The sequence below is a fragment of the Alternaria triticimaculans genome (assembly GCF_023758025.1).
Source record: "Alternaria triticimaculans strain BMP 0046 chromosome Unknown scaffold_4, whole genome shotgun sequence".
In the NCBI taxonomy this organism is placed as follows: domain Eukaryota; kingdom Fungi; phylum Ascomycota; class Dothideomycetes; order Pleosporales; family Pleosporaceae; genus Alternaria; species Alternaria triticimaculans.
Genome location: NW_026055961.1, coordinates 657,915 through 682,006, shown reverse-complemented (window position 1 = coordinate 682,006; position 24,092 = coordinate 657,915). Strand labels below are relative to the sequence as shown.

At 54.7% G+C, this 24,092-nt stretch overlaps 7 protein-coding genes across 7 annotated transcripts; 4 read left to right on the top strand and 3 right to left on the bottom strand.

The window, feature by feature from the left end:
* Positions 1-595: 595 nt before the first annotated feature.
* On the bottom strand, positions 596-1,734 carry J4E78_003809 (uncharacterized protein; the record flags this gene model as incomplete). Its single annotated transcript, XM_049364445.1, has 4 exons — positions 596-1,333; positions 1,385-1,441; positions 1,502-1,515; positions 1,605-1,734. The coding sequence occupies 4 exons, from the start codon at positions 1,732-1,734 to the stop codon at positions 596-598; spliced, it is 939 nt and encodes a 312-aa protein (XP_049223523.1).
* A 1,305-nt stretch (positions 1,735-3,039) lies between these two features.
* On the top strand, positions 3,040-3,947 carry J4E78_003808 (uncharacterized protein; the record flags this gene model as incomplete). Its single annotated transcript, XM_049364444.1, has 2 exons — positions 3,040-3,360; positions 3,561-3,947. The coding sequence occupies 2 exons, from the start codon at positions 3,040-3,042 to the stop codon at positions 3,945-3,947; spliced, it is 708 nt and encodes a 235-aa protein (XP_049223522.1).
* Positions 3,948-4,137: 190 nt separating this feature from the next.
* Positions 4,138-5,419, bottom strand: J4E78_003807 (uncharacterized protein; the record flags this gene model as incomplete). The annotated part of the gene is made up of 6 exons (XM_049364443.1): positions 4,138-4,459; positions 4,530-4,732; positions 4,781-4,845; positions 4,897-4,976; positions 5,035-5,116; positions 5,203-5,419. 6 exons carry the CDS (start codon positions 5,417-5,419, stop codon positions 4,138-4,140), a joined length of 969 nt encoding a protein of 322 aa, XP_049223521.1.
* A 243-nt stretch (positions 5,420-5,662) lies between these two features.
* On the top strand, positions 5,663-6,881 carry J4E78_003806 (uncharacterized protein; the record flags this gene model as incomplete). Its single annotated transcript, XM_049364442.1, has 4 exons — positions 5,663-5,716; positions 5,777-5,976; positions 6,038-6,202; positions 6,263-6,881. The coding sequence occupies 4 exons, from the start codon at positions 5,663-5,665 to the stop codon at positions 6,879-6,881; spliced, it is 1,038 nt and encodes a 345-aa protein (XP_049223520.1).
* A 263-nt stretch (positions 6,882-7,144) lies between these two features.
* Positions 7,145-9,673, bottom strand: J4E78_003805 (uncharacterized protein; the record flags this gene model as incomplete). Its single annotated transcript, XM_049364441.1, has 1 exon — positions 7,145-9,673. The coding sequence occupies one exon, from the start codon at positions 9,671-9,673 to the stop codon at positions 7,145-7,147; it is 2,529 nt and encodes an 842-aa protein (XP_049223519.1).
* A 3,353-nt stretch (positions 9,674-13,026) lies between these two features.
* On the top strand, positions 13,027-13,470 carry J4E78_003804 (uncharacterized protein; the record flags this gene model as incomplete). Its single annotated transcript, XM_049364440.1, has 1 exon — positions 13,027-13,470. One exon carries the CDS (start codon positions 13,027-13,029, stop codon positions 13,468-13,470), a length of 444 nt encoding a protein of 147 aa, XP_049223518.1.
* Positions 13,471-18,510: 5,040 nt separating this feature from the next.
* J4E78_003803 (uncharacterized protein) lies at positions 18,511-19,110 on the top strand (the record flags this gene model as incomplete). Its single annotated transcript, XM_049364439.1, has 1 exon — positions 18,511-19,110. One exon carries the CDS (start codon positions 18,511-18,513, stop codon positions 19,108-19,110), a length of 600 nt encoding a protein of 199 aa, XP_049223517.1.
* Between the last annotated feature and the right edge of the window lie 4,982 nt (positions 19,111-24,092).

The following is a 24,092-nucleotide window of genomic DNA, read 5'->3' as shown; positions in this document are numbered from 1 at the left end:
TTCGGCCGCTGACGAAGTGTCTAGAGCACTCTTGTCAGTGATGAGGGATAATTGGCAAGGCTGTCTGATCATCGACAGCAGTCCACCTAATAGGCTTCCCAGACCCCTGGACTGTCTCGGTACCACCTTTTTCTGTGAAGATCTCCAGGAATTGATGCGATGTGGACCTTGGACCCTGACTGATCTTCGTCATATTCAGCCAGTTTAGTTGCCGGAGCGGATCGGGATGCTGCCAACGTTGTTTCCAGCTCCGCGCTCAAGCGGCCCAAGCACACCTCATTGCACTGTTGATGGGCAAACATGGTGGTGGTGCAAGCTGTTGCTCTATCAATGGATATCTGCTCATAAGGCTGCCACAAGCTAACCGATCCGCATCCGCGGCCGTGCCCAAGAAATCCCCAAACTCCCTCAACGCCTCGTAAACACTGGGATCATACTCATTGCCTGCCTCCATCTCCTCCCCTGTGCCTTGATAGAACCATCCTACACAAGAAAAAACCTCGACAGGTCTGGAGACTACATCAACATGATAACATGCAGAGTGGGTGAGCTAACGTCGAAGTAGGCTCCAGAGCCTAGGATAACGCCGTCGTTCCTAACTCTCAGCGTCGACTCTCTCGCCTTCGGCGTCGTCGGGGTCAGCCTCATACCGGCCATAGCTCTGGGGATCGGCATTCGGGTCAGGCCCACGCTGACCACCAACTGCGTACATTTGCGGCTGCTGACCGCTCACCTGGTATTGGGTGTAGACGCTGGGGTCGAACATCGGCTGCTGTGCATAGGCGCGGGGGTCGCCTTGCATCGGACCCGGGTACATGGGCGGTTGCTGGTACTCCTGCTGCTGTCCCAGATGCTCCTGCAGGCCATAGTCGGGAGGTGGCATGGAATGTTGAGCATGTACTGGCTGAGGCATAGCCCCGGGAGGGACCACAGCTGCTGATGACTGTACAGCTGCGTTCTGGCCGGCACTTCTCTTGTGGGGATGAGCCTCCTCGCGGGGCACGATGTCGATGAGGAAGTCGAACATGTCCGACTTCGACAAAGCCGAGGCGATGTCGGAGCGCTGGAGAGTGCGACGCTTGTTCTCCTCGGCGTGGATCCAGGCGCGCATTGTGAGCTCGGTGATGAAGATGTCGCAACCCTTGGCGAAAAGGATGGGGGCTTCGGCTGAGATCATCTTGACCTCAGGGTCGGCCTTCATGACCTTCTTAATGCGGGCAAGCGGGAGCTGGTGAAGCTTGTAGTCATGTTCATCAGTCTCGAGCTTCGTGACCTGTTGCTGCCAGTATGTGTTTAGGATGTCGCGGTAGTTGCCAGTGAGTCCTTGGTTGACCTGTAGGCGTTAGTTTGTGCGATCGTGGCTATGACAGATGCGAGCGCGTACGTTCTGCCACGAACCGGTGAACAGCTGTGGATCGGGCGCGTGGTTCTGTGCGGCAATCTGGACCAAATATCAGCGGCTGGAAGTCGGCATAGGCGCGGATGCGCGAATATAACGTACTGCTGCGGATGCGCCTGCGGTATGGTGTTAGCACAGGATGCCATGGTGAATGCGACAGCCAGCGCCGCGTCGCGTGGCATGCAGCTGGAGCGGGAAGACGTACCATAGTGGCCACCGTTGGTGGGATCATAGAGGGGGTTGCCCTGCTGGCCGTCGTATTTGCGCGGCGCAGCTTGCTGGGGCTGCTGGCGCATCTTCTGCTGGCCGTGGCCCTGGAGGTTGACTTGGTCCATGGCTTGGGCGTGGTTGCGCAAGTGTTACGCGGTGGACAGGGTCTGCGTCAGTCCGCGGCGTGTCTGGATGGCAATACTTGTTCCTCGGTCGCGGGACGGTGCAGAAAGGGACGCGGGACGTCCAATGGCTGCTCGGAGTCGCGCGGTGGGCGTGTTGTGAGAGGAGGGCGAGGTCGTGATTCCGTCGAAGGTGCGGTCTGAGTGGTCGGGAGAGGTGGGCGGGGAAGGCGCAGGTACCTGTCTTTAGGCTCCCGCGGCGTTGCTGTGTGCGGCCTGCCATGGTAGATGAGCATTACTCTATTTCTCAATCGCACCAACACTCGTGAGGTTGTATCAAATGCGCAACTGACCTATGCTCTGGTTCGACGAATCAAATTTCAGTACGAGAATATATTCGCGGAGTTTGATGCTTGGTTGGTGGGTTTCTAACGAGTCAACGAACCACAGCTAAGCAAGGGCCCCAACGTTACTCACGACGCGGACAATTATGTAGAACTGTGGGCGAAGACGGGCTGCAGTATAGGGCGGGTGCAGGATTCGCTCAGTGTTCTGACGTCGTATTTCTCATACTAGAGTCTCTTCAGAAGAAGATGCTGCGATCGTCGCTTCGGCCATGCTTATATGCGCGATATGCACGTCGCACCACATCTCTCTACAAGGCCCGACAAGGTGACAGCACAGTAGCGACGCAAGGTTCCTGCCGCCTCTATCACAATTCAATCTCCATCCGGCGCAAGACTCGAACCGATCGTGGCCCATGGCAGCACACTTCACATCGAGGCACCACGCTAGAGAGACGAACTTGATCCCGCCCCAGCTGGAGTAGCATGCGGGATGTGAGCGCTATTGGTCAGGATGACGCTTTCTCATTGGCCCCGTAGACACCAGGGCTATGCCAGTGATGAGTTGTTCACCGTCCGATTCTCTCGAGCGCGCCAGAATATGCGAGCACGCGTCATAAGACAATATGACAAAGGCGACGGCCCAGGAGTGAAGCTGACTCTGGAGCTTCATCAGCGGGCTTGACGTGGCGGATCCCAACCATCGGGACCGTTTTCGAGTGCACGAGAGACACGAAGGGAACTTTGGAGCAGGGCAATCCTAGCGTAGCAGCAGAGGTGGACCACTGTCAATCCAGCTGCCTTGAATTGAAAGTGGTATGGGAGCCTGCGAACGTGCTGTCACCGCGAGCGCATCGCGACCAAAAAGGCTAGCGCTGCCGCACGGGCCGAGCTGGCTAGCGCGTCGGAACTTCTCAAAAAGTTCCTCAAATTTTCCAACACTTTCTTCCCGGCCAACGCCAACATGGAGTTGCCAACGCACCAGCCGCTCCTCGCTGAGGACACCGATGAGGAACTCTCGGATGAGCAGATACGGGAGCTGCTTAATGAAGCTGCAGTCCGTATGCGCGCAAAGGCAGCCACAGCGCAGCCCGCGAACAAGTCGGATGCTCCATTCAGGCTACCGAAGCTGCAGCCCGGCCATATTGCCGATACTTACGAAAAGACTGACGGCAACATCACGCGCCTAGATCACTCGAAGCTCGTCGACAAAAAGCAACAGGCTTTGGCTAACGGCATCAAGAAGATTGAGGATCCGCTTCAAATCAAGAAGCAGAAACAAGAGGTACGTTCAAGCCACACTATTCGCATGCGCATGCCCGTGATGAAAATTATCCCAAACTTTTAGCTGAGCAGACTCGGGCGCCGTCTTGGTTGCCTTCCTGCACCACTGAGGCTCCATTAGTTCATAGTTACACTGAGGCATTACCACACTCAAGTTTTACTTTTGAAGTTGTCAGTCACGATGCTAACAGCTTTCCACAGGAGAAGAAGGCCACCGCTGGCGCACAGTGGTTCAACATGCCCAAGACCGACCTTACCCCAGAGCTGCGCCGAGATCTCCAGCTACTCAAGATGAGGAACGTCCTTGACCCCCACCGCCACTACAAGAAGGACAACAAGAAGGGCGATGTTCCTGCATTCTCCCAAGTCGGCACTATCATCGAAGGCGCTACCGAGTTCTACAGCAGCCGTTTGAAGAACAAGGAGCGCAAGCAGACCATGCTGGAGGAGATTGTCGCCCAGGAACAGGACAGCGGCCGTTTCAAGCGCAAGTACGAGGATATCCAGACATCGAAGCAGAGCGGCAAGAAGGCGCACTACAAGGCGATGAAGGCGAAGCGAAACAAGGGCAAGGTCGTCAAGCCTTGAGACTTGCTTGGTCGCTTCTGGCCACATGCCAGGACGATTCTACACCGGGACTTTGTTCTGGACCGTGTGGATGGTATGTTCTATTGTGGATTCAGGCCTCACCCTTGTGAAAGTATGCCTGCTTGCGATGCACATCTGAAAGGGCACACTGGCGGTTACCATATTGGCCCGCCGTAACCACAGCCCTTGATCATTGGCCGTGAAGATCGGATAAGATCTGCTTGACCAGGGCTTGCATGTCCTTGGCTGCCTCCCGCCCGGCCTCCAGTACCTCCTCGTGGTTTGCCTTGCCTTGGCTCAAATGTTCAGTCAGTTGCGCCCTGTTCATGGTCTGGATCTCCGCATCATTACCACGGGCGCCTGCCTCGAGGACAGCCACGTTGGTAACTAGACTGAATGCAAGAATACGCATTCCGGCATGTCTGGCCACGATAATCTCCGGTACAGTGGACATACCCACCACATCAGCTCCTAGCGTGCTGAGCATTCGGCATTCTGCACGAGTTTCGTAACTTGAACACGGTCAGCATATGTTTGATGCCATAGCGAAGTAGAGGGAGGAGAAGGACTTGAATGACATACGTTGGTCCTGCCACAAACGCGTACACACCCTCGTGTAGCCGTCGCTCCTGTTTATCCAGTCCTAGTTTTGCCCAGGCCTTGTGCGTCCGCACCCTCAAGTCGAGGTCGTACGCATCTGACAGAGGTGGGAACCGCGTGCCAAACTCCTCGATATTGGGTCCGCGCAGAGGATGGATGCCCACCAGTCCAGCCATATTGAGATGCTAAGCAGAGTCAGATTGAGCTCGACGTCTTGAAAAGGGTTGACCTACGTCGTTCAAGCATACGATGTCTCCTACGCGGTAAGTCTGGTTGAGACCACCGGCTGCGTTTGTGACTTCATCCACGGTTAGCCAGTTGACTTTGATCATCTGCTCTTTTGACATACCGATCATAGTCTCGACACCAAGCAATTTGCACACTCGAGTAGCGAATGTGACAAGGTCCATCGAGTGTCCTTCATAGAAACTGCATCCATTAATACCATCATCTTTGCAACAGAGCCTCTGATTTCTCCGTGACTCACTGTGCCCGTCCAACGAGAAGCGCTACAGGCGTCTTCTGAGGCCCAATCTGACCGAACACAAACTTTCCAGCATGTCCCACAACTAAACAAAGGTGTCAGTACCCCGCATCCTGTGCAATCCGCAAGATCAACTCTGCAGCGAAATGATGCTTCCATATCAGCACTTACCAGTACTCTTGGGAAAGTTTGGGATCGTGCCATAAGCCAGTTCGACTTTCGGTTCCGCCTCGATCGTGTCGGCCAATCCACCCAGTCCAGAGCCGCACACAATGGCTACCTTGGGATACTGCAGAGCCTCTGGCAGCTGCTGGCGCACGTACATAGCCGTTTGCATAGCGCGGGCATAGGCGTTCGGTGCCGCAGCCATATCTGAAACTGTTTCCATTTTGATTGTTAGGTGCTTCTTCAAGAACAGTTGAAAAACGAGGAATCGCAGAGGTTCGATCTAGTATCAAGAGGAACAAGTTATCTTGTACATGTGACAATTTGAGACGGTACGACTAGGGTGCAGAGGGAAGGCGCGGCCAATTCCGATACCGCCAAGACTCTAGCTGCAATCGCGACTAGCGCCATCGGCTCTCTGGAAGAAGTTCGATGTTGGACGTGGGCGAGTGCGACGATATCAAGCATGGCAGCGCCACGATGTATGCGCTCCTTCTTGGGGCCGGCGAAGAGGGCAAAGGTATTTCTACTTCAATTGAACTGCTTGTGCGAGTCCATCAATTGCTAATGTGCGGTACAGATTACACACGCCCCCCGACCACACACACAGACTTTCTCGCGGGCGAAGAGCTCACGATCAGAGGAGAGCAATGACAGGGACTCGAGAGAAGACAGAGATGCCAAGCTTATGGGTCGATTGAAGCTGGAGCTGGAGAACAGTACCATGCCACTCGACCAGCGGTTGGAGGATCTTGGTATCAGTCGGGAGGAATACAAGACGTACGATATGCCGAAGATACAGGAACGGAAAAAGAAGAAGAAGGTGCTGACAATCCACTAGTCTATACGCAAGTCAACAGAAAGTCAACCAACGTCAGGAAGAATGGGAGCCCAAGACACGCGAAGAGGCAGCGCAGAGGTGGAAAGAACTACAAAACACACCTGACCACTTGGGTCTCCTCAAAGTGTACAAACGCGCTGGTCTGGAGCCTATCAAACTGGCAAAGTAAGTCTCCCTCTCTAGTTCTTCAATTCCCAACCCGCAGTCCTCTAACAACAACACCAGGGAACACAACATCACCCTCCCCACCGACCAACCCCCCCTCGACGCCAAAACCGCCGAAGCCCTCGAAGCCCTCCGCACCCCCATCAATGTCCGGGCCGTACACATGCGGCCCCTGCGCCGCACGCCCGAACACGGCGTGCCCACCTGCGACCTCCAACTACGCACCTACAACATCCGCAACCTCCTCCTCTTCGCCGACTTCGCCGTACGCGCAGCCTACTACATGGGTCTCTGCGCCCGCGGCCCCATCCCCCTCCCCCGCATAACCGAACGCTGGACAGTCCCACGCTCCAACTTCATCTTCAAGAAGTCGCAAGAGAACTTCGAGCGCATTACCATGCGGCGGTTGATCCAGATCCAAGACGGGCACCCGGATGTGGTGAAGGCTTGGTTGGCTTTCCTGCAGAAACATCAGTACCATGGTGTGGGTATGAAGGCGAATATCTGGGAGTATGAGAGTTTGGAGGATGCGACGAGGGCTGGGTATGAGATGAAGGAGGGTGATTATAGTAGGAGGAGGGAGGGCAAGGTTATGGATAAGGTGGCGGAGATTCTGCAGAGGGATGGGTTCAAGGAGGCGATGAAGGGGCATGAGGGGAAGGTTGAGATGAGGCCGTAAGAAGCTGGGTACATTGGACGATGGAAGGCAGCGGCAGTATTGCGCGGAAGAGTCATGGATTCCGAAGGCTATGTACAAATATGTGTATAGGAACATATCCTGCGTAAGAAAGCATTTACGTCGTTCCTCTACACCGTACATGCTGATAAAATTGAATGACCGTCCTGCAACAGATTCACTGCAGGACGGTCATTCAATTTTATCAGCATGTACGGTGTAGAGAAACGACTATGCACGCTAAACTATACTACCCAACTACCATCTCACCACCCATCCTTCTCCTCACCAGCATACCTCTCATCCGCAAGCAACAACTCCAACATCGCATCCAACAACGCCTGGTTCATACCCCTGCCCTGCAGCGCCCTCACTTTGTTCAACACCGGTTCCCCATTGTTGACGCAGTTCCAGTAATCCCACTTCTTATCCAGTTCGATCCATGCTTTATCGATGATATCCCAAAGCTTGGGGTTCGGGTCGATAACATCGAGTTGCGGGCCTGACGACGACGAAGAACCCGAAGAATGAGAAGATGAAGAGAGTAATTCGATGTGGATGGTATGCGAAGTCGGCACTGCATCGAGCGTGATAAGCGTACCGTTGCTTTCCTGGGTGATCTTGTGTGAAAGGGTTTTTGCATGTTTCTTTGTGCTGGGGGAGGTGGTGACGCAGCGTATTTCAGCGCCCTTCTTAAGCGTATGAGCAAGTAGGCGGATCTTCCAAGACCTGTTCTTGGGGATGGCGGGGTTTTCAGGTGTTGTAGGACCAATCTTGATGACGCCGGTGGATTGTTTGTACGTGATGGGTGTGTGTGCGAAGCGCACGGTGTCGTCGGCGGATTCCTCGTAGCCCTCGTCCGAGATGATTGAGAAACCACCGTCGTCGACGAGGTGGCCGGTGCCGTCGTCTTCGATTAGAGTGAAGGAACCGTCGGCGCCTACGGCTAGCAAGATCTCAAGACCTTCTGGGTTTGGAGAACCGGATTTGGGACGGTAGGCTGCATCGAGCGGGATTATGGATCCTTCTTTTGCGAAGACGGGGACGAAGTTTAGGGGGCGGTGGACGGTGAGCTCGCCGGCGCGGTTGTATACGATGCCGGTGAAGATGTCGACGTAGCGGCCTTCGGGGAGCCAGAGCTTCTCTGCGCCGAGATGCGTAGTCCCGTCGCGGGGCTGAGTGATAGGTGCCACGATCATCTCTGAACCGAAGCGGAACTGGTTGGGCACGTTGTATGCTTCGTCAGACTCTGGGTAATCCCAGTACATTGGTTGAACGAGTGGTTCGTCATCAGAGGCGCTTCTCGCATTCATCGTGTACAAGTATGGGATGAGACGGTGGCGGAAACGAAGTGTGTCTTCGACGATAGTACACGCCTCTTCGTTGAACCGCCAGGGCTCGCGCGTGTTGAAAGGGTTGTTGTCTGAATGAAGACGCAGAATGGGCGACCAGCAGCCAAGTTGTACCCAGCGAGTATAAAGCTCGTCGTTCTTGTAGCCATGCGTATGACCACCAATGTCGTTGCTCCACCAGCCGTACCCGATGTTCGATGCGGTAGCTGTGAACTCGGGCTGGAAGTGCAGGCTGTCCCAGGTGATGATAGCATCGCCAGAAAAGCCGATCTGGTAGCGCTGTGCTCCTGGGCCACCGAATCGAGAGAGGATCAAGGGACGCTGGGACCCACGGCCATTGTCGAGGAAGTGGAAGTGGTTGAGCACCCAGAGAGGGTCTACTCCAGGGATCTTGGATGTATTGCCCTGCTGCCAGTCCACCCACCAGAAGTCTACGCCTCGCTCTTCGTGCTCGTGGTGTACGATGTCGAAGTATGCGTCCATGAACTTCTTATCCGTGCAGTCGAAAGGAATCGTCTGTTTAGACTGCGGGTCGATACCAAGATATTTGGCGACTTCAGGGTACTGCTCTTCGTGAGGCCTGAATCCGTCCGCTGGATGGAGGTTAAGCGTCAGCCTCATGCCACGATCATGCAGCTTCTTCATGAAAGCGTCCGGGTCAGGGAACAGTTTCTTGTTCCATGTGTATCCGGTCCAGCCATTGACACCGCCAGGCAGATCCCATACGAGATGCCAGTCCATATCCACAACCGCCACGTTCATGGGTACATCGTCGCGGTCGAAATGATCGTGCAATTCGAGATATTCCTTCTCGTCGTATGCGTGGTACCGACTCCACCAGTTGCCCATGGCGTATCGGGGAAGGAGAGGCTGGCTTCCTGAGACAGCGTAGTATGCACGCATGGCTTCGCGGTAGTCGCGACCATACATGAAGATGTACTGATCGGTCCTGTCGCCACCCCTGCGTCCAGCAATCCACCCATTGTCTTCGAAGAGCATGGACTTGGTGTCATCCAAAGGAGCCATGCCCTCTCTCGACAGCACACCAGGACCTAGGTTGGCCCTGCCGTTCACACCGTCTAGTGTACGGGTTGTTCCGCCCAAGTTGGAGACTTGTTGTCCGTATGTCCATGTGCCCGTCGCGTCGCCCTTGAGGTGGATCTTGAAGCCATCGGCGCTAAACTTCTTCTTGTCGTACACAACGTGGAAGCGCTTCGTTACGATCTCGATGCCGTGGCCGCGGTCCCAGACATAGAAGTCGGGCACAGCTAGCTTGCGGTTGATGGCAAAGGTGCTCGCGCGGTCTTCGAATCGTCCATCCTCGGCCCACTCGAAGCGGAGCAAGCCATCTGTGAGGATGGTAAAGCGGTACTTGTCGCCTGCGACAATAGCGTCCGGGTGCGCGACCGGGCGCGTCTTGAAGTCGTAGCGAGCTTTCGTCATAGCTTGAGTAATGAAACAAGACGATGTCAGGTAATTCCTCTCGTGTAGGCCCTCGAGGGATGTCGTGGCATTGCCCGGCGCGGTCAGACACGGACGGCGTCATTCATCTTAAGCACGTCCGGGGAAAGGAAGCTCGGACGGTGTGCCTGACTAGCATCATGATCGATGCGCGTGACCTCGGTTGAGGGGGAGCGCGACCTGTCAAACCTAAACCAGCCATGCGAGGTAAGTCAGGCGACGGCTCCAAATCGGCCCTGCTGCCTCTAGACAGCATACCAAGGTCATGGCGAACGACTGGGGAAGAAGAAATCAACAGATGGTGTTGCAAGGTCGAGGGCAAAAGTGGACACGCGACGGCGTCATTTGAGCTCAGAAGGACAAAGAGTCCCTGCAGGATTGCTGCAAGTAACCACAACGTAGCTGCAACGACATCGCACCGCATACGATTATGCATGTCTTGAATACGAGCTTGTCGGATGACTTCCGCTCAACCCCAAGAACGCTGCATCACACTCCATCGCAACCTGGGGGTTCTCTCAGCGTCGCATTATTCTATTGATGCCACACAATCAGATGTACTACATTCATCGCTCCAAACGTCCTGTGAGTATGTTCACGTACGACTGACGTTCCCAGCAAGATTTCAGCATCCCAGCGTACCGGCTATGCTCCCTGTTATTCCCTTGACTGCAACCACGAGGAAGGCTTCCTAGATCCTCGCGCAATTCCCATTCGTATTCGAACAAGAGATCTCGATGACATTCAGCCTCGGTCAAACACACACTTCTGTACTCTTCATACCTCCGGCACACTTGTCGTCTCTTCCCAATCCCTCCTCCATCGCTCAGCATCTGGCTCATCTGCGAGATGCAGATGCACCCTCTTGTCCATCGACAAATAACGCCCAAGACTTGTCGATGCACACCAATTGGCATAATTTATTCCGGTTGCTAGCTCCTTGCGTAGCAGAGTGATTTCCAAGTGGTATCGCCTTGCGAACTTGCTGCTGAGGTATAACAAGCATATGAACTGTGTGAGACTTGGCGCGTCCTTGTCGGTGACCATTATCTCAACATGGCGGCAGCTGCTTGCTAGGCGACGGGTTTTAACACAGCGGTCGATGAAAGCTTCAGCCGCCTCGCTTAATGGTGTTGAGCCATCGGGACGAGGATTGTATCGGAAGCAGCGCGAGAGCGAACGACGCAAGACGGACAGAGGTTTACTGGGGTTCACACTGATACAGAAGCGCATTGGTTGCGCCTTCAGTTGCAGCATTCTGGGCCGGAAGATTGTCATGGCTTCGGTATTGATCAACTTGGATGTCGCCAGTATTTGGACGGGCAACCTTTTGCAGACGAGTGTGATTGTGGAAGATGGGTCCGGCATGTCGGCGAGTGTGTAATGCTTCGTTGTCGTTTCGAGCTGCTCGTAGACCATACATCGCAACTCTGGTGGAAGGTCCAGGAATCGGAAAGAGGGTTCGGACATCTCGGTGGATGTAGTTGTAAGTAGCAGAGGGAGGGACATTGAGGCGTAAGATGGTAAAAGTTGAAGATCGAATCTTGTGTGTGCTGAATTCGTTGTCGACCTTGGCTTCAGCTATCTCTCTACCATGGTTCGCAGGAAAACTCCGAACATAGGGACCTGTATTGGCTGAGATAATGTCCTCATGGACTTACCATCACGTTTACTTTTATTCGTTCACACGGTTTTCCTAGGCCATAAGCTCCATTCACCGAGCACGACCAATCCTGGCTTCAGATTACTGTCGCGGAGACACCGATTGAAGCACTAAGAGAACAGACTAACAGAGATGTGAAACTAGATAACACTCGGCACAACTAGCAGAAACAAGAACAGACGAAGAGAAGACAGCAATATAATAAGTAATCTAAAGGAACACTACTGGGTTGATTAATATTGGTTTAACGCCTATATGTAACCTCCTAGAGGGCATTCTAGCAGGCACCGCCGAGGGATTATAGCGGTGGCACGCTACCTCGTGGGCCTGTTCTAGGGTGAACTATATACATGTCGAAGGGACGAGGAAGACCTCCAGATGTTTCTCATGCCCGTTGTGTTCAGCGGCGAAGGAACACTACTCACGTCCCCGAACTCCGCATTCACGACTATGTCGACTCCCTCATCAACAACTAGGATAGTCTTAATAGCCACGCGAACTCTTATAGCACACAAACTAATCGATGTATATATTCTTCCCTACCAGAAAACCCTAAGAAGCGGCTCTCAATACCCATCTTCAAGCCTGTCGTTCATCGCCCCCGCGAGTCGAGCAGACAAGCATCTCCAGAAGAACCATCGTCACAACCCCGCCATGTCTCGAAGTCTTCACCACAATCATCTCTTACAGTTGTCTCGATCTTATCCATGACACGAAAATACTTCCCCGGACCTACAAGTCAAGTGCTGAACAGCAAAGACCAATAACCTACATCACCCCCAAATAGCTCACAAAGTAGTACATCAATCCATAACGCCGAGTCTCACAGAGTTAAGTCCTGGACTACGACCTCGCTCCTATGACCGGCGTGCCGAGCATGTGTATGCACAGTCCGCTATGCCATCAAGCCTTTCCCTAGTACCAGCTACGATATCCTGAAGCGAAGACGAGGCGGTGTATTTGATCGATAACTCATGCTTAGCAGAGCACAGAGCGCTGGATCTGGCGGGAGTACTGATCGCTACGATGATGTGTACGTCTTTTTGGGGTGGTTCAACAGGACTTGTTGTTATGTGGGTTACAGGATGTGTGTCCGTATTCGTGCAGGATGTGTAGGGAGGAGGAAGAGGAGACTGCTCGAATGAAGGGGCGCGTTGCGGTGGGGTTGTATGCGATGTTGTAGAAGTCTGGAATGCGATTTACGCTGCTATGGCGATTACGCTGATGATAGTGAGCTTGGGTGACAGTGGACGGGCCCTCGAAGATAGCAAGTCGCCACTGTGCTCGCGGTTAGCATGTCAGCTTATTGCGTTTCTCGTCGAGAGGCACCGAAGACCCTGACAGAATGGGATTGCGATAGAAACAAATGGTGGTGGCGAGTTCAGATGGCACATGTAGGGATCATCGCTGACATTCTGATAAGGCAGCAGCTGTGAAAGTAGCCAGACTATTACTGATGAAGGTATGAGCTGCAAAGAGCAAAGCGAGCAATCGTGACTGCCAAGGGTACACAGTGCTGCCGCTGCGCATCAGATGGCGGAATTCACTCCCTCCACCCTACATCAAATCTCACTCCTACTAGCCCCATCGCGACATCGCTGCTAAACCACACAGCCTCAACAACAACTCCCCCAGCCAAACAGAGCCGAGAATGTCCCATCAAATACAACCAATGGCCAATCACTTCGCATCCTACGATCCGAACGACCCACTGATGCGCTGTTACCAAGTCGCTCTCCGCAGGCACGCCACCACCACGCCCCAACAGACCACTCCCTCGCAGCCATCATCCACAAGCGTCATCGCACCAGCCACCAGCATGTCACAGGACGGCATCCACGGGCGCTTCCTGACGGCCGCCACGAATTGCGACACTAGGGCCATGCAACAAGAGTTCCACCGTCTCCTGTCGGTTGCAGAGAGCCGAAACCAAGACTGTCTATTTCTGAAACGGCTGCACGAGCAGGAGGTCGAGGCGAATCACGGCGAAATGGAATGGATGCGAAACCGAATCCAGCACTTGGAAGAGGAGATGCGCCGCGTTACCTCATGCAAGAAAGGCATTGGACAGGTCTACTACAGCCTGACTCAAAATGGAGACACGCAAAGTAGGTGACCCAACGTCAACGTAGGCTCCAGGGTACTCGGTTTTTTTCCTTGAATGAAGTGGCCGCATCAAAGGGAGGTCAGGTGGGTAGATTGTGTGTCGTGTAGACAAGGTCTTCCCGGCAAAACCTTGCTGTAAGCGCTCATCCTGCGCAGTATTGAGTATAGAGAGAAGTGATTTTGCGGTAGTCGCAGGCCCATCTCGACATACGGCATTCTCGTTCTAGGGGTCGGTTAGATTTGCCTTCTGGCGCTGTAGTGCCAATAGCCTACACAAAGTTTATTGCTTCTTCTGGAATCCTCTGGCGTTATCAGCCTCTTCGGTTCTCAAAGAAAAGGGTTCAATTGCGCCATTGTTCGCTGAGGAAGAGGCTGTCGGATGGCTGCACACAAAGGCGCGCTTGCTTTTCTTCCTACCGATCAGAATGTCGTGCATGAAGAAGCACTGTAGCTACCCGTACCTTGACTCTTTCGGGACGAGCGGCTGTGCACGCCGGCTCCAGTCAGTGGAAAAGCAAAACCCATATACTGAACGGTGTTAGTCCTCTCCATCAGCGAGTTCATTTTTACGACAACTGCCTCATTTGGATGCTTATCGTCCGTACGATCGTCCGCACAATAATTCGTGGATCGTACTACCACGCTGCTGGGTGTGCATCCATCATCTGGAACGTCGGCTTCCTGCGGCAAAGTTCGAGTCAGCACACCCGGCCGCGAATCATCTCCCCTTCATATTTGCCACGGCCCTGCGCAGTGCTAGGAACGATGCGCAACATTGCCTCTCGCATGAAGTTTAGATGTTGGTTTAAGGTACGGATGCGGCCCGGATGGTGCCCCACAGTTCAGGATAATTGCCATGAAACGCTTGGTCAATGCTCCGGGTGAAGCAGTCGCCGTTAAGAAAGAGTTGACGAGGCCTTCGTGACGAGGCGTTTGTTCTGATGGCGTTGCACTCTGTGGGATATCGGTGTGAGTGCCAAAATTTTCCTGCGCGGGAAGTGCAGGGCGTGGATCATCCTTGGAGGTCAGCATACTCGCGTAAGCGGCACAGCGTGATCATGTCTTCAACGTCTTTCTCACCCGGCAACGAGCCGAGGCATGAGGGTCATCACTTGAAAAGGAACAGCGAAAGGGGCGTCCCCCAAAAGAAGGGCCGATGGTGGATAGAGTGACAGTCTTTCAACTGTTTGCGGTCCAAGGCTGCAGCGACTAGTCGGCAGTCACTTGGCTGGGGCCCAGGACGCTGGGACTTGGAAAGTACTGCAGACCAATCGCATTGCTTATGGCTGAGCATGGTGCTGTTCGCGTATATGCACGCGTTGGCAATCCACTGTAAATATGCTGACTGGCAAATGAGGTATGGATAGTCGTGAGAACGAGGCTAGCTGCTCTGTCTGCCAGATAACGCATGCGAGGCATCGCCAGGCACGAACAGGCGTGACCTGTACATTATTGCGAGCTCACGATTGCGCCATCTCAGCCTTATCACGTTGCTGAGCATGCGATGCATGAGTCAGCCGCACCAGAAGGGTTTGCAAAGCAGGGACTGTTGCTCATTTACAAGAAATAGGCCTGGGCTTCAGCTTTCTCTCGCACGGATTGCTTCAAGCTAACCTGGACGGGGGCGTCGTGCATCTCAAGGTTCGATGCTGCGATGTCGTGCAGGCACGCATACATGCCTAAGCGAATGATTGACGGCCAAGCTTGCCACACAGACGTGAGGAAGTTTGCTAGAGGGTGGGTCTGTACTGCCGGTGTGAGCCAAACATTCACCCTGCGGTGTCTGAGCTTGATTGGCGCAACGTCTCTTCAAAGTCCGTGGTCGGTCTTTGAGAGATCATTAGCGTCGTTTTGGTGATGCAGGCGAGGCGGGGAACGACTCCCGGTGACAGGGATGTGCGAATGTAAACCTAGGGCTTAGCACTCGCATGGCTCAACCGCATTGATGGACTCGCTAGCTACGACGTGCCCATGCGAGCAACATACGTGTTCTATACGGGCGTCCGTGATAACCATGGTAGGCCGGATGATTAAGTCCGCCAGGTGGATCCGACCGTGAACAGACGTGCTGCTATGCAAGCAGAGGACGAATGCAAGGAAGGCATCAATTCATCGATCTGCAGATGGAGCAATCGGATAGTGGCGAAGTAATCGTCTCGGGCCTAGGCTTGGGCTGATGATGAGTGCCTTGGCTTGTGGTGTAACACTCAGGATAATGACCTTGTACCACGACAGGAAACACTCGTGAAACTTGCGGGAAAGCTGGTCAGGAAGATAACAGAGTCAGGAACTCGGCCCGCTGGTGATTTCGCGGCATCCCGTAGGGCTCTCGATGCTCGGGAAAGCAGACGACGACTTTCTGTGCGCATTGTCGAATGCGCTGCACAGTCAATCTGGCTAGGGCCGTGAAAGACTTGCATTATCGCTTGCAGGTTTAGGGGCCGCATTTTGAGTCGCCCAGACACGATAGTATAGTATAGTAGCGGGCGAATACGCCCCCCACATGAAGAGTTATTTTGATACTGGGAGCAGAAGGATCTTCCTTTGCGGCGTGGCAGACCGACAGCTCTGTAGGATCGCCATGCAGCTACCCGAAGGTCACGACGACAGGCAGGTTTGATCACTGATCAGGTCATTTCGGCGTACAAGGTGATGGACAGTAGCTTAACTTTATTCCAGCTCTTGCACACCGTTTAGTGTCTGGTTGAAAATGTCCGCGTTTTGACGTTCTCGTAGACGAGGTCCCTCGAGCGTAGTCATCGGTCAGGCAGGAGGCAGGGGCGGGTCACGAGCCAATCAGAGGGGGGTCGAGATACCAAGATAGGGACTTGTTTGGAAAAGCGCGCGCGGGAGGATTCCTATTCGGTCCGGTAATTGAGAGTCGCCCATGTCGCATCGGTGAAGGCAATGGGGCGAGAGATGTTGCAGGGCACTAACATGGCCGTTGGATGCGTCAGGAGGGTGCAGCTGTAGCCTGCCGCCTGGCGCCACAAGCACCGTTGAGTGCTAGCCGAAACAGCAAATGGCGAGATGAGAGCTAGCGACTAACGGTTTTGGGAGGCCGAGGAGGAGGTTCTGATATGGCGGCATCATGGGCGGGCGTGTTGAGGTGCTGCCACTCGTGAGGTGAGGCACTTGGCGGAGTGGTTTGGAGGGGCGGGCGGCTGAGGGCGGCACAGTCATCAGGTCAGAGGTGCTCCGGAATAAGCGACGTCAGCGTTTCCAGCGTCGTTTCCAGAGCAGTCACGGTGTTTGCAGCATCGCATCTCCCGTTGCGCGTCGTTGTCGCGGCGCGTCGGTGGCCGAGACGGGAAGCCCACAGTTGCGTTCATTCGGCTGCAGCCGCAGTCGTCCAAAGAAGCAAAGGGACACCCTGGCGGAGAGGCAGATTGGAGGACGGATATGGGACGGGCATGGGACGGTCACGTGGGGCCGGGCTAGGTAAGCAGCTAGCCGCAGTGGGCGCACAGCCGGGAGGACGTAGGGAACAGAACAGAGCACGGAAGCCTGAGGACACGGGGGTGTTTCCCACAGCCAGTCAGGGGACAGTACACCGTCTAGATGGAAGCACAGGCTGAAGGTCACTGAGGGTCACTGTGGTCACTGTGGTCACTCGCGAGGGGGGTTCTCGTCGCGCCTCGTCGCGCCTCGTCATGTCGTGCGCTCGGGGGCGGGCGGCCGCTCGAGTCTGGCAAGATTGGCATGCCACAAGCGGATCTCCAGCCGTCAGCCCCGAGCCCCTTAGCGCTTCGCACGCTTCCGCGTCTGGCGTCCCGCCGTGCGAGGCCCATGTCCAGCATGGGTCTTGGGTGGCGGTGGGCGGGCGACATGGGGGCATGGGTTCGTCGACGGCATCAGGTCCCCGCTGCATGCCATCTCAAGTGGGCCCCAGCGCGCTCTTTCACAGTGCAGCAGCAGCGCCTTCCCCCGCAGCGCGCGCAAACCAGTGACATGCCCTGTCCCTCAACTAGGGCCGCCAGCCGCTTCTTCCAGTGCGGGCCCAGCACTGCACTCGAGCTGCTGCATCGCTAGACCCTTTCCACCCTTCCCGTGAGACCCTACTCCTTGTGCGACCCTGCCCTTCTTCCTCACGCACAACTTCCTCACCGCGTCGCCAGACCGCCAGACTCAAATACAGCGCCCGAATGCCATGATGGGAAGCGACTGGCATCCACGCAGGCACCCGCAGCCCGACCCCAACCACTTTCCCCAGCGGACCCTCCCCAGCTTTGCTGAGCTGACCTCGTCGTCCGACTCAGTCCTGCACCGCCCGCGTGACAACGTGCCGCCGCCGCCGACGCCCCAAGATCGCCCTGTCTCGCAGCAGACGCCGCCGGCCACGCTCGCTGCCCTCGACTTTGCGCATCCAAACTCACATTCCAGCTCCTTCACCGCAGTCAATCACGCGAGCCCGCACGTCAGGTAAGTTCCGAGCCGTGACAGAGCCTGCCGCAAGCGTGCTGACCTGCTGGCCAGCCCCACCAACACCAGAATTCCACCACTGGGCCCCGAACATCAACCATTTTCTCTCTCTCTGCCCCAGGGCCCAATTGCTGCCTACAGTCCGCCTGTCTCTTCCTCTGCATCTTCGCATCCACCACCACATCCGTCGGCCAGCGTCCGCCAAGACTCGGCCATCTCCCATCGCTTCGAAAACTCAAAGGAATCCGAACCTACTCTCCCCTCCTCTGTGCTGGCCTTTTCTTATTTCCACCCTGCTGCGGGTAATGGTCGTCAATCTAACACGTCCCGCCCCATCTCACATCCAGCTGCGCCTTCCTCGCCACGCTCCCCAGTGAGCGATAACCGCTCAAATCAGGTACCCGTAGAGACAGGAACCCGCCATCCAAACGGAGCACCCTCGCCATCGTTATCCTCAGGCCCTCACGCTTTTACGGAATCGTCCAGGTCGCCAGAGCAGGCTCGAGACGTTAACCCAGAATCTGGATCCAGAAGACCACTCCCATCTCCCACATTAGACCAAACAAACGGTGGCGGGCGACATCAACGCTACAACGTGAGATTCAACACCGTCTACACCTCGGAAAACATGCCGCCAAATCAGAGACCCCGGCCAGACCCCCTTCCGGCAGTCCCTGTGCCAGTGGAGACTCCCGAAGAACAGCCATCGCCTGAGCACACCATCGCACCCTCTGTGGAACAGGCCATCTTGGCTATTAGCTCTGCGCCCCCTCCTCCTGAGGATCTAGCCCAGCTTCAGCAGCAAAATACGCCCCAAGTGGAGCGATGCAAGAACTGCGGTGTCCGCTGGAAGCGGCCCTTACCCGGAGAGAACCAGTTTCGTCTGAGTTCACCAGCACAGAATATTCACGAGCAGACAAGACTTACCCAGGACTACATCAAACGACTGGAGAACCATACCAAGTATGCTGATGAAGCCTACGCACACTGGGTACGCCAGCATCAAATGTGTCCAGCAGCCGTAACCAGCCCGCCCGACACGGAAGCCCCACCCAAGTCACGAAGCAGAAGCATAGAAGACCCTTCGCCACCTAATGCTCCAGCCTATCCCGTTTCCGCCAAGCGAAAGTCCGAGATACCTCACGAGGCCTCCAAGTATCGGAAGGTAGTAACATTCGACCCTTCTTCCAACTCGACGCCACCTGTCCGTCCGACCGCTCCAGCATAGGTCGTAATGTCTACGCCATCTCGTTCACGATTACGCTTCAGCACACGAAAGTTCTCATTCGATTCACGTTCGCATTTGCATTGGGGTTGGTGTTCCATGACAGCAAAAGAAGAGCCTCCGCTATACCCACATCCGGTCCTCTTCTTGCTTTTGACTTAGGTGCTATCCTTGGTATTTGTTACTGTAAGATCTCACCGCCTGAAAGAGGTGGAAAGGAAAAGAATTGGCGTTATTGTTTTCGAGAGAGCCACTCCCTCTGGCGTTATGGCTGCCATGCCACCACGGCGCTCCATGATGAGCGGGATTTGTCATGTTGCTGCTCATATCTTCTGCGCGTCATGAAGCCATGTATCACACCGTGCATGGGACGCCTTCGCATCTACGTTTCACACCTCCTCCGCCGGCGTCCCATACGCGGCGTCGGTAGCATGTACCTATCACACCAGCTATTACTCGACGATGTTGCTCCTATACCCAATTTGATCTCTTCACAACTGTTGGACTACTGCACGAGTCGGGTCTCCACTAACGACCCTGTTACCAAAGCGCGAAACTCACAAACCTTATTCTCTCATTAGGGGCCCAGCATTCCGTGCCTCGACATGGATGCACGAGCCCCGCCCAAGCGAAGAGCGTCAAAGCGGTTCGGTACGAAACCCAAAGTATCAACCAATATGGATCCGCTGAAACAGAGTTCCGGTACCACGATCGATCCCTTCAGCCTTGCACATGGATGCGGGTTTTTTGACATGGTCTCGTTCCTCAACTGTACAACGGCTGGCTCATTCACATCTGGCAAAGCTCTACCGTATCGACATCATTCAACGCCTCATACTTGGCGAATCAACGAATCATAGCTGAGGGACTTGTTACAAGTCACGCTATCCGAATTACCTGCATGACTAGCCACACCCTTACATTGCTGTCGGCAGAAACGGTATAGAGTGACACGGCTGACGGCTGCCGAGCGGGGCTTCCCGAATCACCAACGCTGTTGAACTCGCTATCGCGGCTAATCATAATTCGTCGCTCAACTTCCCCATTCCGGTACAGCGGAGTCTTTCGGCGCCGCTCGAGTTTGGCCGAGTCCGGTATGCGCTCGAATATCGATTTTTGAGCTGGATCATCGTGGATCTGAGATGTGGCTGGAACGCATCTATGTAATCAGACTGTCGGAAACTGGAATATCACATGGGCAATTATTGTGCACACCTTGAGAGTGAGCAGTTGGTGCGCCTTTCGTTGTGCAGTAGGTAAGCATGGTGTCCCTGGTTGGGAGAGACAAATGGAAAGCCAGAGTTCGACACCCACAGATCTAGCAATAGACAATGACCTCATCAAGCAGCGTCATCAGCCTCGCCAATCATCACCGTTTCGATACCGTTCTGATGGGCTTCGCCACGCATCTCACGCGACTGCCTGCTGATCTTTTCTTGTTAGCCTCACGATTTGACCATGCAAACCCAATCGGTCGCTTAGAATTCACCAAACTGAACGAAATGCACCCGCAACACATCCGAATCACCGGGTTCAAAGACCTCGCACTGCCCTTGCAACGTTCTTGTATAAATAGTCGGCGTCGATCGCTCGGAGCACACAGCGCCTTCGGGAAACGCTGGGTGTCGATTGCAGATCTGGGCTCTAGCGCAGGCAAAACTCTCTCGGTGGGTGCTAACGGTTTGCGTCGTTGGCTGGGGACGCGAGGCCGCGGGCGCGCTCATCGAGTCACAACGCCTGGACGGTTGTTTGAGAATGTGGGTATACAATCGGCCCGCGACGTGAATGCAAACCTGCTGTACCCGGTCTTGCATCCTGGCTGCACTGCCGAAGGCAATGCTTAAGTGCCGTTGGGTATACTTCGGCACCATACGGCATCAAGACGGCTGCGCGCCTACGTCATAGCATGTGCAAGGGGCTGTTTGAACAGCAAAACTTTCCCATTTACGCCGCATGGAAACTGTCCGCCCGACGATGCGGAGTCGCAACTGAAGCCACGTAGCCATCGGAAACTGACCCAGAATTACGGCTCCAGTTCTTAGCAAGTTTTCTGCACAAGTCAATCTTCTATGCATGAACCTGGACGCTCTAGACGCTTTATTGTACCCACGCGATCCATTCCTTCCTGATACAGTAGCAGCATACAGATGCCATTCATGTCCATTTCCGCTTCCCCAGCTTGGCGATACCTCATCGACCGCGGGAATGCACAGACATTCATCGTAACCGTCCTCCCAGTTCCGTCAGTCCCAGCGAAACGCTAGCCGCAAGAGCGTAGCCTTGGGTGGAGTAGCCCCGACTGGGGCTGCAGACCAACAAGCACAAGCCCCCCTTGGAGTTGAGTCGCGGGCTCTCCCTGAAGCTCGACCCATCCCACTGTTTGATTGGCGCATCAGCCACCACGGGCCAGAACCAAACACTCCAGTTCTTTCGCTTCGCGCGCAAACTCACATTAAGTCTGACTCGCCATCCGTTGCGGGATCACTGGGATGTCTTGTGCGCACCTCACCTCACGTAAGAAACTGCCGTTCAGGCGTGCCGGCGAATTTCCCCCGTTACCTCCTGCGCGCGTAGGCGCTGACTCGTGGCGCAGCGAAACCGCCCCCTCACAGTCAGCAGTGGAGCGAATTGAGGGACCTGGAATTGAACCCCCTGCCGTGATCACAGGATAAGCCGCGTCTGCAAGACCACGCTTCTCATCACAACCGTGGCAATGACAGCTGTCAAAAGACAGGGCCTACTATGCAGCCAGGTCGGAACAGGCAAGAGACGGGTCGCGGTTGCATTGGGCCGAACGGCGGTCATTCTCGTAAAGTGGATCAAGCGCGGAAGGATCCTTCTTCGTTGTCATCACGATATATTGTCTATATGTGACACTCGGTATAGCTCCCAAGATTGCGTCGCTGTACGTCGTCTGCAAGCGCGGTGCCTCGCTTACGGCTGATAAAGGCAATATGCGCCGCCAACAAACCAAGCAGGGTCGAGAAATACTTGTCATTAACGGGGATACGCAGCGAATCGGAACTGGCGGCAGCGAAGCATTTCTTCGCAAGTTTGCAGATACTCCACACTCGAGCATGTGGGCAATTGAACTTGAAAGCACGTGCACCCGGTATCGTGAGCTTGTGAGACAGCATACCAACAGCGACAATGCTGCAATTACCTCATTTCGATGCGCAGGACGTAATTGGTCGGGTCGTACCTTCCAGCCAATGCTCCATTGAAACGGCCAGCCAGACGACTGCGGAGATAAAGAAAGCTTAGGCCCGACGGCAGTACCCACTCTCCAAACACATTCATCCATCCCGTGCACACATCCACATCGGCTGTGAAACCCATCATCTTCAGCCGCCATCTTCCGCCATGCCATTCCAGCGACTGTGCCACAAAGGAGATACGCTCACAGAAGCCTCGTCAGATGGATGACCGCGCATACCACACAAGACGTAGATTTAATCAAAATGCGGTAGTAGGACCCGAATCCAAGAGAAAATCCCATCATGGTATAGGAACCTCGCAGGCAATTATACACCTAGATGCTCCCGCGCTTCCATTATGCAAGGGGCCTTCTCCAAACAGCACATTCTGCGACGGACGGCAAAGATTTGATTTACCGACACCGATATAGCAACTGTAGGATGGGCGACTACAGTGTAGGGTACCATCGGTACCACCCACCCACGATGTACCGGTGTAGGAATAGGTAGCGCGCGCCGAACCAGCGGATCCCAACGCTTCCTCGCCCCCCGATGGTTCGGAGAGAGCAGCACAAACTAGGCAAAGTGCGAATTCTGCTTCTTGGCTGTGAATGGCTGGACTACAAGGCCGAAAGATGACATTTGTATCACATTGCGCAACCACGCGGCGCCAGCTGCCAGCTGCCAGGGCAAGGTAGCAGAGGCGGATTTGAAGATCGATCCAGCCCCTGCGTTTCTCTTGTCTCGGTGTTGGTGTTGGCTCGAGACACCCTGCATGTCTACCCATACACATATCACACAGATCGTTGCACGATGCTCATCTTGGTCTTGCACCTTGCGGCGGACCCAAGCTGCAGGTTTGCTTTTCTCTTGCTCTGACAATCATGCAGGAGCATGTCCGTTACCCGCTTTTGTGGTCCTTGCTTCTCATCCTTTTCTCTCACCTCCGACTGAAGTTACAGCGCGTACTTTCGCTTTCAACGGAGAGAGGCGCGGTACTAGATTCCGTGGTGTCACACACACACATGCGCACACACACATGAGGGAAGGGAGTATGGTACACAGACCAAGGGGAAGTCAAGTGGTAATAATGCATGGAAGTATAGATCCATGTATGCAACATGCGCCGCACGCCGTGTTGTATATCCAGTATCTTGTATTCGGTTCGGGCGGGAAAATCCTACAGCAGATAGATCCATCAGATGATCGGGAGGATGATGGGATTGAGATCTCGTCTTTTTTCCCCTATTCTCGCAAATCATATGGGATATCGTACCATACTCTGATGTAAACACACCACCACCACCACCCACCAACACTAAGATTCTGACCCCCCCTCTTTCGTTTCTTTTCGCCATCCACCACCACCGACTATCACCACCCACCCCCGCTTTCAGACCCCTCACGCTAGCCCTTCAGCCTCCAGCCTCCTCCTCCTCCCTCCGCGGCTCTCACATGGCATAGACAACGATGATTAGCATTAGCCTAAGAAAAGCTCAAAGTTAAAATTGCCATGTCACCAGAATACCTAGGCAAACAAACGCCACTTTCACCTGGGGCACGCCACGCAAAAACCCAGCCGTCGCCTCGCGCCCTCTACCGTGCATCACCAAACCCCAATCTCGGATAATCCTGCATGCAGCCAGCTGGGCGTTCCCAAATCCTGCATCCCACAAATCCCTTGTTCATCCAAACGCCCAAACTCTAAATTCCCGTCTTTGATAGCATCGGGAAAGTGCAGGAATGCCATGTTTCTGTTTGCTTTTGCGCAGGTCGCTCGCTACACCT